Source organism: Giraffa tippelskirchi, chromosome 5 (assembly GCF_054371585.1).
Source record: "Giraffa tippelskirchi isolate mGirTip1 chromosome 5, T2T-mGirTip1v1.2.pri, whole genome shotgun sequence".
NCBI lineage: Eukaryota > Metazoa > Chordata > Mammalia > Artiodactyla > Giraffidae > Giraffa > Giraffa tippelskirchi.
Window position 1 is genome coordinate 146,555,001 of NC_137279.1, and position 17,438 is coordinate 146,572,438.

The 17,438-nt window shown below is 37.7% G+C and overlaps 1 protein-coding gene across 1 annotated transcript in view; it reads right to left on the bottom strand.

Annotated features, from left to right (window-relative positions):
• TNNI3K (TNNI3 interacting kinase) overlaps positions 1 to 17,438 on the bottom strand; it is a 340,280-nt gene that overhangs the window by 225,353 nt on the left and 97,489 nt on the right. The window contains exon 8 of the mRNA XM_081490211.1: positions 1,612 to 1,710. Coding sequence (XP_081346337.1) covers positions 1,612 to 1,710 — 99 coding nt within the window. The remainder of the gene's footprint in view (positions 1 to 1,611; positions 1,711 to 17,438) is intronic.

The following is a 17,438-nucleotide window of genomic DNA, read 5'->3' on the forward strand; positions in this document are numbered from 1 at the left end:
TGGTCCATATCAAAAAAATCTCTAAAAACAAGTCTTGACCACTAATGTATCAGCATAAATGTGAATTCAAGCTCTGAAACTATTTTGTGGCAGCAAATAAATATATTTTGGGCAGAAGCCTCTCAAGAATATGGTATACATTTGATAGAAATCTAGGTGAAAAAAATAGCTGGTAGAATGTGGAAGAACTTCTTATTGTGTGCAGTGGGTAAAGAAGAAAGGTTCTGAAATTAGGCTTCTATTTGTTAGTTATGTCACTTTGAGTAAATGATTTGACCTTTTCAAAATTCAGTTTCTTCATCGCTAAGATGGGAATACCTCATAGAGTTGTCGTCAGGATTAAATAAGTTATTACACATGAAACACTTAGAAAAGTGCCTGGTACTCAATAAATGATATCAGAAGTGGTAGCACCGATGTGGAATGTGTATTTTATCCATTTGTTGGCTAATGGGCACACAAATGCTTAATTCAGGAGAAAGCTAAATAGTAGTAGACATTTAGTTTCAGGAACCTTGCACTCCTAAGCAGATATTTCCACTTATACAGACTCCATAAATTCTGATTATGTGACTTTGTAATGGACACATTTAAACTATCATTGAAATCAATTGTCTATTAAGCACTATTATTATGTACCTAGGAAATATTGCTCTTGGTACAAAACATCTACTCTTCCACTTAAAAATAAGTAAATAAACAAATGCCAAGGAACACGGCATATCAGGCACATTTATAAACCAAATGTGCCATTCCCCTGTCAGCATATTTTAGTAAGTGACAATAGCATCCATAAATTACTTATGTGCTGTCTTTGCACATAGAAAGTGAGTCACTTATCATAAAAGGGCCATCCACATTTTAGCATAATTTTATAATACTGTGACTATATAGTCAGGGAAAGTAAACAAATTTAACACTCCACATAACATGCAGAGAAGCTCTTTATGTTTCTGCTGGGTGATGAGGTTAATCGTCAAAGAGGATGACTCAACAAACAACGTGCATTGTATACATCCTGCCTGTGCCTGAAATCAGAAAAAGTTTGGAGTTTTTTCATCACTTGAGCTTTGGACCCTCTACTTTCAGAAGCATTTTCAGTATCCAGCTCTCCAGTGCACTCCAGTGCACTCTGAGCAGCACATCAATGAAATGAGCAGTCTTCCCTAGCTAGAGGTCACACTTCACAGGCTTGAGAGTGTCCAGGCATATGCCAGCCAGCAAAGAAATAAAGGCACAATGAGTAAAACAGCACAGAGATACAAGTAAGTTTGATTTTCAACTTGGGGTCCTCAGGAAGTGCAATAGCATGACCTCCACAAAGGTAAAAAGGTGTAATTCTGCTGCATAACTGAGTAATACTAGAGATCTAGGGAGATAAAATGAGGAAGAATGAAAATGGTCAGTGAAAATGAATAACTTCGTAGCTGCTATTTTTCTGTGGATCTACAAAAGCTTTTCAAGGGTGGAACTGATGAGAAGATGGCAAAAATGATTCAGAGGATATCTCAAGTAGCCTTTCTTTGAATAAGTACAGTTCAAGAAAAGCCTGGAACACCTAAGTGATGCCCCAGGCTTTGGACTTACCTACACACTTACTTACTGACTTACCCGTTCATGCCCGTAGTATGCTGCAATGTGTAGTGGAGTGAAAAAAACTGCATCTTGAACATTGACATTAGCTCCATGTTGCAGAAGCACATCAGCAGCCTGGATAAGAAAGAGCTGGGTTAGGAGATTCATTGCGGGCATTTGTCCAACAAATTCATTTTACAATTAAAATGTATTAATACAACTCATCTTTAGGAGTCACCACTCTAAAACACAATATTTTTCCATCTCCCTTCTCTGAAATCTCCAACGGCTTGCTTTTGCCTAGAAAATAAAAGCCAAGCTCCTTCCTATGGTATTCAAGGTCCTCTCAATCTGATGGTATCCTTTAAAATGTATTTCCCATGACTCTCTTTCATAAACCCAACTATACAATCAAACTGCTCTCCATTTCCCACTTCTCTGAGTTTTTATTCACATTATTTCCTCAGTCAGAAGTTCCCTTCTGCCCAATCTACAGATATTTAAACTCAAGCTAAATGCCATCTCCTCCAATATTTCTTTACTTTCCCTCCATTTGTTGCCAAATTATTTGCTAAAATTGTCTTCCTTCCTTTTACATCTCACTCAACTTTCTTTCATACCATTTAGAACATTAAAAAATTTATATACATGCCTTATCACCCTTATTAAAGACCAAATTATTTAAGGATAAAGTGTATACCAAATTCATCTATATAATCCTATCCTAGCATGTTGTCATGAAAATAGTAATCATTCCATAAAAATCTGTTGAATGAATGAGTGATTAAAACAAACAAACAAAAAAAACTAGCAGGAGCTATGGATCAACTGCCTTCATGGAAAGGCACAGACTGCCAACAAATCTGCTGACCCTTTAGATTTATTCTACCAAAGACTCATCTCCAAGCCTCTTTTCTCTAGAAAACTGGTTGAAGCCATTTCCTCCAGATGTGTTCTTTTTCACTGTAAATTTTTCTCATGCACTCTCTGTTCTTCAGTTGGTAAAATAATATACATTTGGGGAAATTTTCAAAAGTCTGTTAGTCTTAGAAGAGAGAACATGAAGCTGGGATCAAAGAGCTCAAGGAACATCTGTTCCCACACCTCTTCTGTCCTCTTCTATGCCTTCATCCTAAGTTGGGGGCACAATGGTAACTGGAGTGCCTCTGTCTCACTCCAAAACACAGAAAGATAGGTTCCACTCTCCCATTTTAAAGATAAAGACACTGAGCCTCAAGGAGGCTTTTTAACCTATCTAAGGTCATATAACTAATAAGAAGCAGAACTGACATTCAAACTTAGGCTTGTTTGAAGTTTCTTTGCATCAGATCCCTCCTGTGACCTTGATCACATTAACACTAACATTTAAGCAAATGAACTAACTGAATCAATCTCAGGTAAAACGAAGCTTTCTGTCAGTAGAAGCTTGTCAGATTCAGCTTTGTAGATTCAGCTTGGAATTGAATGCTGGAACCATTTATATCAAATGTTTGCTATCTTAGACTTCACATGCCTGTGAGTTCAATCTTGGGAACGTTTAAAGGAGGTCACATGTGATAAAGGCAAATGGAGCTTTTCACAAATTCTCTTATTTTAAACAAAGCATAAAATAAAGTAGACAGCATGAATTTTTATTGTAAAAAGGATTCTCAAATGTTAACATATAGACCCAATTTCTTAGGCATAGTTCCAGAACTTACTTTCATTCTAAAAGATAAGGGCTCTTAGTCCAATGTAATTTTTTCCTAAGTTTGCACTTATCCAGTTATTCAGAAGGTCAATCTTTTGGCTCAATATTCATTAATTATGAAGTGTTGGCCTTCTGAGAAACTGTCAAAATGTAACATTTAATGAAACCACACAGAGTCATTATTGAACTGTAGGTTTTAGTTAGTTTGTTTCAAAATTCAAGAAAATAGTTAGCCATTGAGACCAATGTACACTGGAATTATCTGAATAATTTCACAGGCTATTTGTATAAATTTAATGCATCTATTGGTTCTTATGATATTTCAAGTCATGATAGAGAGTATATTTCCTACCAATTTTATGGGGATACAATGTATCATGATATACAAACATGTTTGTCATGTGGTTAAGATAAACACACTCATATTAATGCTTCAGTTCCGTTCAGTGGCTCAGTCATGTCCGACTCTTTGCAACCCCAAGGATCGCAGCACGCCAGGCCTCCCTGTCCATTACCAACTCCCAGAGTCTACCTAAACCCATGTCCATCGAGTCGGCGATGCCATCCAACCATCTCATCCTCTGTCTTCCCCTTCTCCTCCTGCCCCCAAACCCTCCCAGCATTAGGGTCTTTTCCAATGAGTCAACTCTTCACATGAGGCGGCCAAAGTATTGGAGTTTCAGCTTCAACATCAGTCCTTCCAATGAACACCCAGGACTAATCTCCTTTAGGATGGACTGTTTGGATCTCCTTGCAATCCAAGGAACTCTGAAGAGTCTTCTCCAACACCACAGTTCAAAAGCATCGATGCTTCGGCATTCAGCTTTCTTCACCGTCCAACTCTCATATCCATATCTGACCACTGGAAAAATCATAGCCTTGACTAGAGACCTTTGTTGGCAAAGTAATGTCTCTGCTTTTAAATATGCTATCTAGGTTGGTCATAACCTTCCTTCCAAGGAGTCAGCATCTTTTAATTTCATGGCTGCAATCACCATCAGCAGTGATTTTGGAGTCCAAAAAAATAAAGTCTGACACTGTTTCCATTGTTTCCCCATCTATTTGCCGTGAAGTGATGGGACCAGATGCCATGATCTTAGTTTTCTGAACTTCGAGCTTTGAGCCAACTTTTTCACTCTCCTCTTTCACCTTCATCAAGAGGTTCTTTAGTTCTTCTTCACTTTCTGCCGTAAGGGTGGTGTCATCTCCATATCTGAGGATATTGATATTTCTCCTGGCAATCTTGATTCCAGCTTGTGTTTCTTCCAGCCCAGCGTTTCTCATGATGTACTCTGCATAGAAGTTAAATAAGCAGGGTGACAATATACAGCCTTGACGTACTCCTTTTCCTATTTGGAACCAGTCTGTTGTTCCATGTCCAGTTCTAACTGTTGCTTCCTGACCTGCATACAGGTTTCTCAAGAGACAGGTAAGATGGTGTGGTATTCCCATCTCTTTCAGAATTTTCCACAGTTTATTGTGATCCACACAGTCAAAGACTTTGGCATAGTCAATAAAGCAGAAATAGATGTTTTTCTGGAACTCTCTTGCTTTTTCGATGATCCAGCGGATGTTGGCAATTTGATCTCTGGCTCCTCTGCCTTTTCTAAAACCCGCTTGAACATCTGGAAGTTCACGGTTCACGTATTGCTGAAGCCTGGCTTGGAAAATTTTGAGCATTACTTTACTAGCGTGTGAGATGAGTGCAATTGTGCGGTAGTTTGAGCATTCTTTGGCATTGCCTTTCTTTGAGATTGGAATGAAAATTGACCTTTTCCAGTCCTGTGGCCACTGCTGAGTTTTCCAATTTGCTGGCATATCGAGTGCAGCACTTTCACAGCATCATCTTTCAGGATTTGAAATAGCTCAACTGGAATTCCATCACCTCCACTAGCTTTGTTTGTAGCGATGCTTTCTAAGGCCCACTTGACTTCACATTCCAGGATGTCTTGCTCTAGGTGAGTGATCACATCATTGTGATTATCTGAGTCGAGAAGATCTTTTTTGTACAGTTTTTCTGTGTATTCTTGCCACCTCTTCTTAATATCTTCTGCTTCTGTTAGGTCCATACCATTTCTTTCCTTTATCGAACCTATCTTTGCAGGAAATGTTCTTTTGGTATCTCTAATTTTCTTGAAGAGATCTCTAGTCTTTCCCATTCTGTTATTTTCCTCTATTTCTTTGCATTGATCACTGAGGAAGGCTTTCTTATCTCTCCTTGCTATTCTTTGGAACCCTGCATTCAGATGGGAGTATCTTTCCTTTTCTCCTTTGCTTTTCACTTCTCTTCTTTTCCCAGCTATTTGTAAGGCCTCCTCAGACAGCCATTTTGCTTTTTTGCATTTCTTTTCCATGGGGAGGTCTTGATCCCTGTCTTCTGTACAATGCTTAGGCTGGAACATATATCTATTAAATAATTTAAACCATGCTTCCCCTAATCTAGAACCTGAAAGAGTGGGTAGATCAATTTCACCTCCTTTCCACTACATGAAGTCCCATGAAGTCCCAAACTGAATCGCTTTTATTCACCACTATGCTAAATATATAATAAGCATCCAGATATTTATTGAATTGGACTGCATTTCTAGGTAAAAAATAGGAATACATATCTACTAGTCATAAAGGAATTTAAAAATTAACAATTAGGACTCATATATATGATAGAAATTTTTAAATAGTTCAACGCACACATTTATTGATCCTTTACTCTGAATTAACCATTAGCAAATCCCAAGTGCCTGCTACATGCCAGGAACTGTCACTGGCATTTTTACATACATTGTCTCATTGAGATTTCTGCAGGCCATAAAATTCTGTTGTATTAAATACTTTTGAGAAAATACATAGTTTTGATTTTTCTCCCTCAAAACAATAACAAAACTACTAGTGAAACTGTATACTAGAAAAAAAGTCTTATCACAGAAAGGATGTCTTAATAATCTTTAAACTCTTTAAAAAAAGAACTTTATCATATTTAGATTTGTAAAATGATATATATACATATGTGTCAGTATTTATATATATATATGTGTGTGTGTGTATATATATATATATATAATTATTATTATTAAAGAACCAAGATTCAAATATTCAGTTCAGTTCAGTCATTCAGTCATGTCCAACTCTTTACAACCCCATGAACTGCAGCACGTCAGGCTTCCCTTTCCATCACCAACTCCCGGAATTCATCCAAACTCACATCCATCTAGTTGGTGATGCCATCCAACAATCTCATCCTCTGTCTTCCCCTTCTCCTCCTCCCCTCAATCTTTCTCAGCATGAGGGTCTTTTCAAAGGAGTCAGCTCTTCGCATTAGGTGGCCAAAGTACTGGAGTTTCAGCTTCAACATCAGTCCTTCCAATGAACGCCCAGGACTGATCTCCTTTAGGATGGACTGGTTGGATCTCCTTGCAGTCCAAGGGACTCTCAAGAGTCTTCTCCAACACCACAGTTCAAAAGCATCAATTCTTCAGTGCTCAGCTTTCTTTATAGTCCAACTTTCACATCCATACATGACCAGTGGACAAACCATAGCCTTGACTAGACGGACCTTCGTGGACAAAGAATGTCTCTGCTTTTTAATATGCTGTCTAGGTTGGTCACAACTTTCCTTCCAAGGAGTAAGCATCTTTTAATTTCATGGCTGCAGTCACCATCTTCAGTGATTTTGGAGCCCCCCAAAACCAAATCAGCCACTATTTCCACTGTTTCCCCATCTTTTTGCCATGAAGTGATGTGACCAGATGCCCATGATCTTGGTTTTCTGAATGTTGAGCTTTAAGCCAACTTTTTCACTCTCCTCTCTCACTTTCATCAAGAGGCTCTTTAGCTCTTCTTCACTTTCTTCCATAAGTGTGGTGTCATCTGCATGTCTGAGGTTATTGATATTTCTCCCGGCAATCTTGATTCCAGCTTGTGCTTTTTCCAGCCCAGAATTTCTCATGATGTACTCTGCATATAAGTTAAATAAGCAGGGTAACAATATACAGCCTTGACGTACGGGTATCCGTTATTGATGAAAGGAATAAGCACGACAAAGTGTCTATCACAAAGTCATTGTTTTATGAGCACAAAAAATGGATTGGAGCTCTTTGTTTTGACAGAAGAGAATTACTATATATTACACACTAAAAATATTTTCATTTGCTAGTTGACTTCTCAAAATATCCAAGTAGAATCTCTACAATTTCCAGGTTGTAATTTAAATACTTGTTCGAACATTCTGCTCTTTCTTCTTAGAAAATTTCTGTTTTTTTCCTCTTATGGTAATATACCTAGTCTCAAGGCCAAGCTCGGTTCCCAGGTCCTCTGAGAACCTTTCACAAATACTTTACTGTATTAAACATTTCTTTCTCTAAATGCTTATACTATTTATCCTCACAGCTTAATCTTTTCATTAATTATCACTGTGTGTAAACCACTATTATATACAAAAATTAACTAAACTATTTTTATCATGTTCTGAACTTGTCTCAATGAAGTGTAGGAAATTTTGATTCCAGATTAAGAAGGATTTTTCACCTGAGACACTGGGATTTAGTCCTTCTAACTAAAAGAGTTATATCTTATCATTTTAAATTCCAGAGATTTAAAAAGTAATGCCTACAAGAGAAAGGTCCTCATTGTTCTTATTACTGAATGTTTCCGCTACAGTATGACTTTAACTTATTGACTTGCACTCAATTGGCTTCCCACTCTGAACTTCATCTTATGAAATCATTGACAGTGATGAAAAAAAAAAATGACCACATCAATAGGAGCTAAATTTCTCATGGAAGAGAAAGTAAAGTAAGGTAAATTCTACATGGGATAAAATGGCGATAAATCAGAGCTGAAATTCCCAAAATTAAATATAAGTGTTTTATACCTAGTAGACTTCCCAATAAATATCTACACTTTGAAATTAAGTTTTTCTTTGCTTTATCTAAAGTGATATCCCATTTCCTGTGACTTCTTTGGAGTCTCCTTCAAACTCATACTTACACTGATGTTTTCCTTAGGATTTATAGTTTGTTTCAAGCCACAGTTTTCTCTTCTATATATCTTTATCTAACATTTACTATTGAAAATTATGGAGAACAGAATCATGAATCTCTTTTGGGATAATACCCACTTCCATTTAGTAGAAAATCTGTATTAACAAAGTTTTAGAAGAAAATGTTTTTGAAAGTTTATGTCTTAAGAACTCAAAATGATCCCAAAGATATTAATATGCAAGTTGATTTAGATTTGAAAATTTTCAATGTTTCCAGTTCTAACTTTCAACGCTGTGTGCTCAGTCACTCAGTCGTGTCCAATTCTTTGCCACCCCATGGGCTATAGCCTACAAGGTACTTCTGTCCATGGAATTTTCCAGACCAGAATAATGATTGGGTTGTCATTTCCTCCTCCAGGGGATCTTCCTGACCCAGGGAAAGAACTCACATCTCTTGTGTTTAACTTTCAATAACCCACCCCAATTGTGCCCCATTGAACAATTACCCTCTTTCTCAACTTTTCATTTTTTTCAAAAGTAGTCTACACCTTTTATTCACACATTCTCGTCTCTTAATCACTCCTCAGCCCACCTACAGTCTTGCTTCAGACTTTACCACTTTAGGGAAATTTCTTTGGAAAATGACATCAAATATCTCCCAACTGTCAATTACAATGTATATCTTTGGGTCTTTTACTTATTTTAATATTTCTTCACCATTTCTTACTATTTGTCTTCTCCTTAAGATTCTATCCTTCGTTAGACTGACTAACATAATGATCTTTGAGTTTGAGCCCTACCTCTCTGCCAGCTTTTTATTGTCCTACTCTAGAGATGATGGAGCTACCCCATGTCCAAAGTCAGGAAGTGGTCAAACAGGAGATGTCAAGAGTGAACGTCGACATTCTAGGAATCAGTGAACTAAAATGGACTGGAATGGGTGAATTTAACTCAGATGACCATTATATCTACTACTGTGGGTAGGAATCCCTTACAAGAAATGGAGTAGCCATCATGGTCAACAAAACAGTCTGAAATGCACTACTTGGATGCAATCTCAAAAACGACAGAATGATCTCTGTTCGTTTCCAAGGCAAACCATTCAATATCATGGTAATCCAAGCCTATGCCCCAACCAGTAATGCTGAAGAAGCTGAAGTTGAATGGTTCTATGAAGACCTACAAGACCTTTTAGAACTAACACCCAAAAAAGATGTCCTTTTCATTATAGGGGACTGGAATGCAAAAGTAGGAAGTCAAGAAACACCTGGAGTAACAGGAAAATTTGGCCTTGGAGTACAGAATGAAGCAGGGCAAAGGCTAAAAGAGTTCTGCCAAGAAAAAGCACTGGTCATAGCAAACACCCTCTTCCAACAACACAAGAAAAGACTCTACACATGAATATCACCAGATGGCCAACATCGAAATCAGATTGATTATGTTCTTTGCAGCCAAAGATGAAGAAGCTCTACACAGTCAGCAAAAACAAGACTGGGAGCTACTGTGGCTCAGATCATGAACTCCGTATTGGAAAATTCAGACTTAAACTGAAGAAAGTAGGGAAGACCATTAGACCATTCAGGTATGATCTAAATCAAATCCCTTTTGATTATACAGTGGAAGTGAGAAATGGATTTAAGGTAGATCTGATAGACAGAGTGCCTGATGAACTATGGATGGAGGTTCGTGACACTGTAGAGGAGACAGGGATCAAGACCATCCCCATGGAAAAGAAATACAAAAAAGCAAAATGGCTGTCTGACGAGTCCTAACAAATAGCTGTGAAAAGAAGAGAAGTGAAAAGCAAAGGAGAAAAGGAAAGATATTCCCATTTGAATGCTGAGTTTCAAAGAATAGCAAGGAGAGATAAGAAAGCCTTCCTCAGTGATCAATGCAAAGAAACAGAGGAAAACAATAGAATGGGAAAGACTAGAGATCTCTTCAAGAAATTTAGAGATACCAAGGGAACACTGCATGCAAAGATGGGCTCAATAAAGAACAGAAATGGTATGGACCTAACAGAAGCAGATGATAATAAGAAGAGGTGGCAAGACTACACAGAAAAACTGTACAAAAAAGATCTTCAGGACCCAGGTAATCACGATGGTGTGATCACTCACCTAGAACCATATATCCTGGAATGTGTAGTCAAGTGGGCCTTAGAAAGCATCACTACGAACAAAGCTAGTAGAAGTGATGGAATTCCAGTTGAGCTATTTCAAATCCTGAAAGATGATGCTGTGAAAGTGCTGCACTCAATATGCCAGCAAATCTGGAAAACTCAGCAGTGGCCACAGGACAGGAACAGGTCAGTTTTGATTCCAATCTCAAAGAAAGGCAATGTCAAAGAATGCTCAAACTACCGCACAATTGCACTCATCTCACACGCTAGTAAAATAATGTGCAAAATTCTCCAAGCCAGGCTTCAGCAATACGTGAACCGTGAACTTCCAGATGTTCAAGCTGGTTTTAGAAAAGGCAGAGGAGCCAGAGATCAAATTGCCAACATCTGCTGGATCATTGAAAAAGCAAGAGAGCTCCAGAAAAACATCTATTTCTGCTTTATTGACCATGCCAAAGCCTTTGACTGTGTGGATCACAATAAACTGTGGAAAATTCTGAAAGAGATGGGAATATCACACCACCTGACCTGCCTCTTGACAAATCTGTATGCAGATCAGGAAGCAAGTTAGAACTGGACATGGAACAACAGACTGGTTCCAAATAGGAAAAGGAGTGCGTCAAGGCTGTATATTGTCATCCTGCTTAAATAAGCTTAAATAACTTATATGCAGAGTCCATCATGAGAAACACTGGGCTGGAAGCAGCACAAGCTGGATTCAAGATTGCCGGGAGAAAAATCAATAGCCTCAGATATGGAGATGGCACCACCCTTATGGCAGAAAGTGAAGAAGAACTAAAGACCCTCTTGATGAAAGTGAAAGAGGAGAGTGAAAAAGTTGGCTTAATGCTCAACATTCAGAAAACTAAGATCGTGGCATCTGGTCCCATCACTTCATGGGAAATAGATGGGGAAACAGTGGAACCAGTGTCAGACTTTATTTTTTTGGGCTCCAAAATCACTGCAGAGGGTGACTGCAGCCATGAAATTCAAAGACGCTTACTCCTTGGAAGGAAAGTTATGACTTAGACAGCATATTAAAAAGCAGACATTACTCTGCCAACAAAGGTCTGTCTAGTCAAGGCTATGGTTTTTTCAGTAGTCATGTATGGATGTGAGAGGTGGAATGTGAAGAAAGCTGAGTGCCAAAGAATTGATGCTTCTGAACTGTGGTGTTGGGGAAGACTCTTGAGAGTTCCTTGGACTGCAAGGAGATCCAAACAGTCCATCCTAAAGGAGATCAGTCCTGGGTGTTCATTGGAAGGACTGATGTTGAAGCTGAAACTCCAATACTTTGGCCACCTCATGTGAAGAGTTGACTCATTGGAAAAGACCCTGATGCTGGCAAAGATTGGGGGCAGGAGGATAAGGGGATGACAGGGGACGAGATGGCTGGGTGGCATCACCGACTCGATGGACATGGGTTTGGGTAAACTCCGGGAGTTGGTGATGGACAGGGAGGCCTTGCTTGCTGCAATTCACGGGGTCGCAAAGAGTCGGACCCGACTGAGCGACTGAACTGAACTGAACTGAGAGGTGTCTCTCTGTTTATCTCTTAAGTGTTTCTTCAGTGTTGCTTTTTTATCACTAACATTGTATTGCTTCCTGATTTCCTTTGTCTGCTTTAATTTTCCTGAATTAATTAAGATAATACAGGGAAATCATTGAGGACAAAACTTTATGTTAAGCTAAGACGAAGTGTTCATTGGTAGTTATTAGCTATCTTGCGTTACACATTCTCTAGTTGATTCTATCTATCACTATTGCTACTACTGCTGCTATTATTTCTAATACTGGTACAATTTCTACAACACACATACACAAACAAACACACACACAGTTCTCTCTCCAGATGCATGTATTTTACCCAGATTCCTCCAATATGGGGTTTACCTTACTTAGCAACTCAGATTTTGATTATATTGGGGTTTCTCAGGTGGCTCAGTTGTAAAGAATCTGCCTGCCACTGCAGGAGATGTGGGTTCAATCCGTGGGTCAGGAAAATCCCCTGGAGTAGGAAATGGCAACCTATTCCAGTATTCTTGCCTGGAAAATTTCATGGAGAGAGGAGCCTCTTGGGCTACAGTCCATGGGGTTGCAAAGAGTTGGACATAACTGAGCAACTGAGCAGCAGCAGCAGCAGACTGGTTATATATTTCTCCTGTTTCCCAATTACTTTTACTCTGGGTGTATACAATCCCCTGCAGTGATTTCATCTTTATCACTTGCCCTTTGATTTTTGATAATGTGAATGAAGCATTAGAATGTGTGCTTTGAGAATGTTGTTATTTAGTTGCTCAGTGTGTTTGATTTTTTTGCAACGCCATGGACTGTAGTCCAGCAGCCTCTTCTGTCCATGGGCTTTCCCAGGCAAGAATACTAGAGTGGGTTGCCATTTCCTTCTCCAGGGGATCTTCGCAACGCAAGAATTGAACCTGCGCCTCGTATATTGTAGGCAGATTCTTTATGACTGAGTCACTATGGAAGCCCACCTATGAGCTAAATAAGGATATCTCATTTAATTCTCACAACAATCTCATGGCACTGTTACTAATAACCCTATTTAAAAAATAGGAAAAATAAGGTTAAGAATTACACAGTTTTAAGGAAAAGCACCAAAGTTTAAACTCAAATCTATAGAAGTGCAAAGAATCATACTACTTCACAGTGTTTTTCTTCTTATGTGTGCTATTATTTGGGGGCAGCCTATAAGTCCTTGCCACCTCAGATAGTTCTATACAGGATATAGCCCTTGGTTGATGTTCTTCAAGGACTTTCAAGGACATCTATATAGCCAGTATATCAATAAGTATGATTCTGACTTTGTAATTGCTTGCAGATGACTGAAAAAAATAAAGTTAAATGTTATTCTGAGTTAAAGTTATATGTTAGGGATCTTAAAGAGTCATATACACTATGACAAGAATTTTTCCCGAATTTTTTCCATAGGGGGTTTCACCAACAGATTTCAAGCAAGAGCAAAGTATATTCTGATTTGCACCTTAAAATGATCCTTCTGGTAATAGTGTAGCAAATAAACTGAAGAGACAGCAAACTAGAAGCAGAGTGAGCAGCTAGCAGGGTTCAGCGGCCAGCTAAAAAGAAAGAGATAGGATAAAAATGATCTAGTAGATAAAACTGAGGTAGTAGTAGTATCTGAGAGATGGAGAATGGGTTTTAGAGATATTAAGATGATAGAATTGCACGACTCAGCATATTGGGGGTCGGGAGAGATGATGGAAGTTATTAACAAATGATGACTATAAAAGAGGAAGACTATAAGGGGAAATAAGCATGAGGGTAAAACTGTGTCTAATTTGTGAATTTAAGAAGTAGGAACATCACCCATAGTTTCTCTCAGGTTAAGCACTTAACATATTAAGTTTCTTCTAGTTCCCTTTAGCAATTCATTGTGAGCTTATCCAACACCACAGCTGGTTTCAGCTGGGGTCGATCCCTCAATCAAAATGCAAATATAATTCATGATTTTTTAAACAACTACCAAAAGCTATGCCAGTTAAAAATACCAATAATTGCTTATCCATTTGTATTTAAGGCTTCATTACCAAGCACTTTAGATCCTAACATTGCTTTAGATTTAAAATAAGCACTTCTTTTGACTTTATGTTCTATTTTCTGTAAAACATTTTAGCTGTATATATACTGACTTCTCTATACCCATTACAATTGTTAAGTGAGAACTCCCTATCATATAGTTACAGAGGTTTTTCATTTAAAACACTAACTGAATATTTTTGTAATGACTTTTTATTTTACCTGACATAGCTCTAATTAAATATTTGAGTACAAAAACTTACTGGAAAATAGTTTCTCCAGGCTGTCACGGAAATGAGGTTCTCTTATGTGATCTTTCTCTTATTATCTCAGGTTAAAATTAAATCTGGTCTGAAAATTACTCAGAAAATGATTCCACAAGATAACATTATCAAATAAATTAAAGGGACACTCCATATTCTTAAGTTGTAGAAATAGAGCTTAAAGGTATATCAACTTATACACATAAAGTAAAAGAATTCTATTGATTATATAAATCTATAGCTTCTCAGGAAATTATAATAATGTAAGTAGAAAAGCTGGTGGATGAAGAGTGATGAGAACTGTGAGGTCAAGACTAGGGTTACAAGTGGGATCATTTTAGAGAAGTAATAATTGAAGTTAGGCAATAACACCAGTTCAACAGGTAAAAGGAGACACTTGAGGGATATTTATGGCTAAAAAGTGGGAAGAATGGAGCCAGCAAAGGAAAGAGAAGAGTCATCCATGAAAGAAAAGGAGAACAAAGGAATGCTTGTTAAGGAAGCCCATGGAAGAGAAATTTTAAAGAAAAGACAGGCTAAATTTTCTGAGCCTTCCAGCTAATCGTCATCTTGCTGTGCTATTTTCTTTCTTGTATATATTCTTTTTTACAGCACTTCCTTATGTGAGGGTCTTATTTTAAAATCCCTGGCTGAGAAAACAGGCTTTCAATGTTTACTGTGTTATGAATACATCATGTTCTATGCATTTTGAAAGCCACAATTTTTTTCCTTATGAGATTTATTTTTATAGCTTGCCAAAGGTCCAGCATTTTTTGGCTATATTGCAATTGTAGAGACTTGAAAATTTTAGTACAAGTTAGGCTCCCTCTCATGGATGGTCTTCCTTACACTGCTTATACCCTGGACATCGCAATCTGACAAAGAGTTTTCTCATGACTTGTTCTGCAGCCCAAGATACTTACTGAAATCATGTAATTTGCCTCTACTTGGAAAATCAACTTCTAAATTACACTTTGAAGGTGAGTTGCAGTCAACTAATAGAACATAAGGACCACATAAATATTTTGGCTCTTAGATAAAAATGAGTAATAAGAATCTTTCTAAAAATTATTTCAAAGATCAGTTTATTTCCACCAGCTGGGATTTAAAAATCAAAAAAGACAACAGTTAAGTCTCAGGTTCAGGGGTTAGTTCTGTTTCAAGCACACTATACAGAATGTTTAGGGCTTCCTTTTTTGAGCTTCCTCATTAAATAAGGCAGAAAACATTATTTGATGAACTGCAAGATATTAACTTAGGTAATCAATTATATCCTATAGGCTCTTTATTTAAAAACATAATTAAAAATGTTGGTCTGCAATAACTTAGAATAAGTGACACAATAATATTGGTAAATCCAGTCATAAAAATATTTTAACTGATTATGAAACAGTATGTATTGACTGGTATACAGATCAATTATAGATAATTTTCTTTCTAGATAAGTTTATTAAAGGAATATCCATCATTCAGTCAGAGATCTATTATCAGGACAGAAAGCAGAAGGAATAATGTTGGTAACTATTAAACTAAGTTAAACTAAGATAAACACAGGGAGACTAATAATTGAAGCCTACAATGAAAATGAAAAAAAGTGCAATACCAAGTATGCCTGTTGGCTTCAGACATAGAAAGGGCTAAGAAATAACTGTGAATGAGACTCAAGCCCAGACTTCGAATCATTTCACATGGGTAGTAAATGGCAGAACCTGGATACAAATAAACCTAGGCAGGTTGGTTCCAGAGACCACATACCTAATGACTAGTCTATATATTATATATTGATTTCCTTCAAAGCTCAGTTGGTAAAGAATCCACTTGCAGTGCAGGAGTCCGACTGCAGTGCAAGAGACCCAGGTTTGATTTCTGGTTTGGGAAGATCCCCTGGAGAAGGAAATGGCAACTCATCCCAGCATTCTTGCCTGGAGAATCCCATGGACAGAGGATCCTGGAGGGCTACAGTTCATGGGGTTGCAAAAGTTGGACATGACTTAGAAAATACACCACCACCACATATATTATCCTGCTGTAGCCAAAAAACATTACTCTAGCATCGTAGTTTCTCTAACATTTCAAACATTTTTTTCAAACTTTTACTTAATGAACTCAGCATAAGTACCCAGCAGAGGTACTATGATAGAATTGGCTTGGGTGGCTCCTGGATATAGGAGGCATGAGCTTATAACTCCTTCCTTTCTCCTTGAATAAGCTCCGAGGTACCTCTGGAATGCTAGACATACAGAGAGTGAATACTGGAAATCACTGTTCAACAAAAGAGTTGCTAGTTTGGGGAGAATAGAATTGTCACCACATTTACTTGCTAGTGGTCTTTGATTTTAAGAAAAAGACAGGGTCAAATAATAGAAGTATAGCATCATGCCAAGTTTCCTGGGTTAATAGAACTCTTCCAGACATAATTTACAATCCCTCTATAAATCCATCTACGTATACATTTGTTATCATCTTTGAGAAAATGTAAGTGATATTGCTATCTATGAGGCTAGGTAGTTCCCTTGAATGTGGGAATGACATTTCTCATGAATATTAATAGAAAATGACAAAAGTTATGGAATGTCACTTCCAAGATTAGGTTAAAAAAGACTGTGAATTATGTCACTTACGCTACCTTGATCTCTCCATCACTCTCTCTGATGGAAACCAGATGTCTCATTATGAGCTCTCCTAAGAATAGCATCACATCGTAAGGCCCTGGTGTCTCTAGATAATAGCCAGAGAGGACCAAACCTGCCACAGCTACAAGAGTGAGCACAAAAGAGGACTCTCTCCATTCAGTCCTTAAGAAGACTGCAGCCCCATTAGAAACCTTGTCAGAGACACTAAGCCGGGGGACCCAGCCAAGGTATCCTGAGATCCCTGAGCTACAAAAATGGCAAGATAAAAAATGTTTATTGTTTTAAGCCATAAAGTTTTGAGATAAATTTTTTATGCAGCAAAAGTTAGCTCATATATGGTTGGGCCTCTCAATTTATTACTAAAAAATCCAGGTCACAACTGATTTCTATATTAAATAGCTAAATAGGCCACTTCTGAATATCAAGAGGAACAGCAGTTCAAATCAGCAAATATTTATGAGCGCCTAAGTTTTCTAAGCACTGTGCTCGTTTCTGGGGATCAAAGGTAAATTAATTTTTCCAAAGTAATACACAGGTCAGTGGAAGAAACAAAATGATTATGATATAAAGTAAAGATAGATTTGATATGAGATAATACATGGACTATTATAACAAAAGAAAGGCT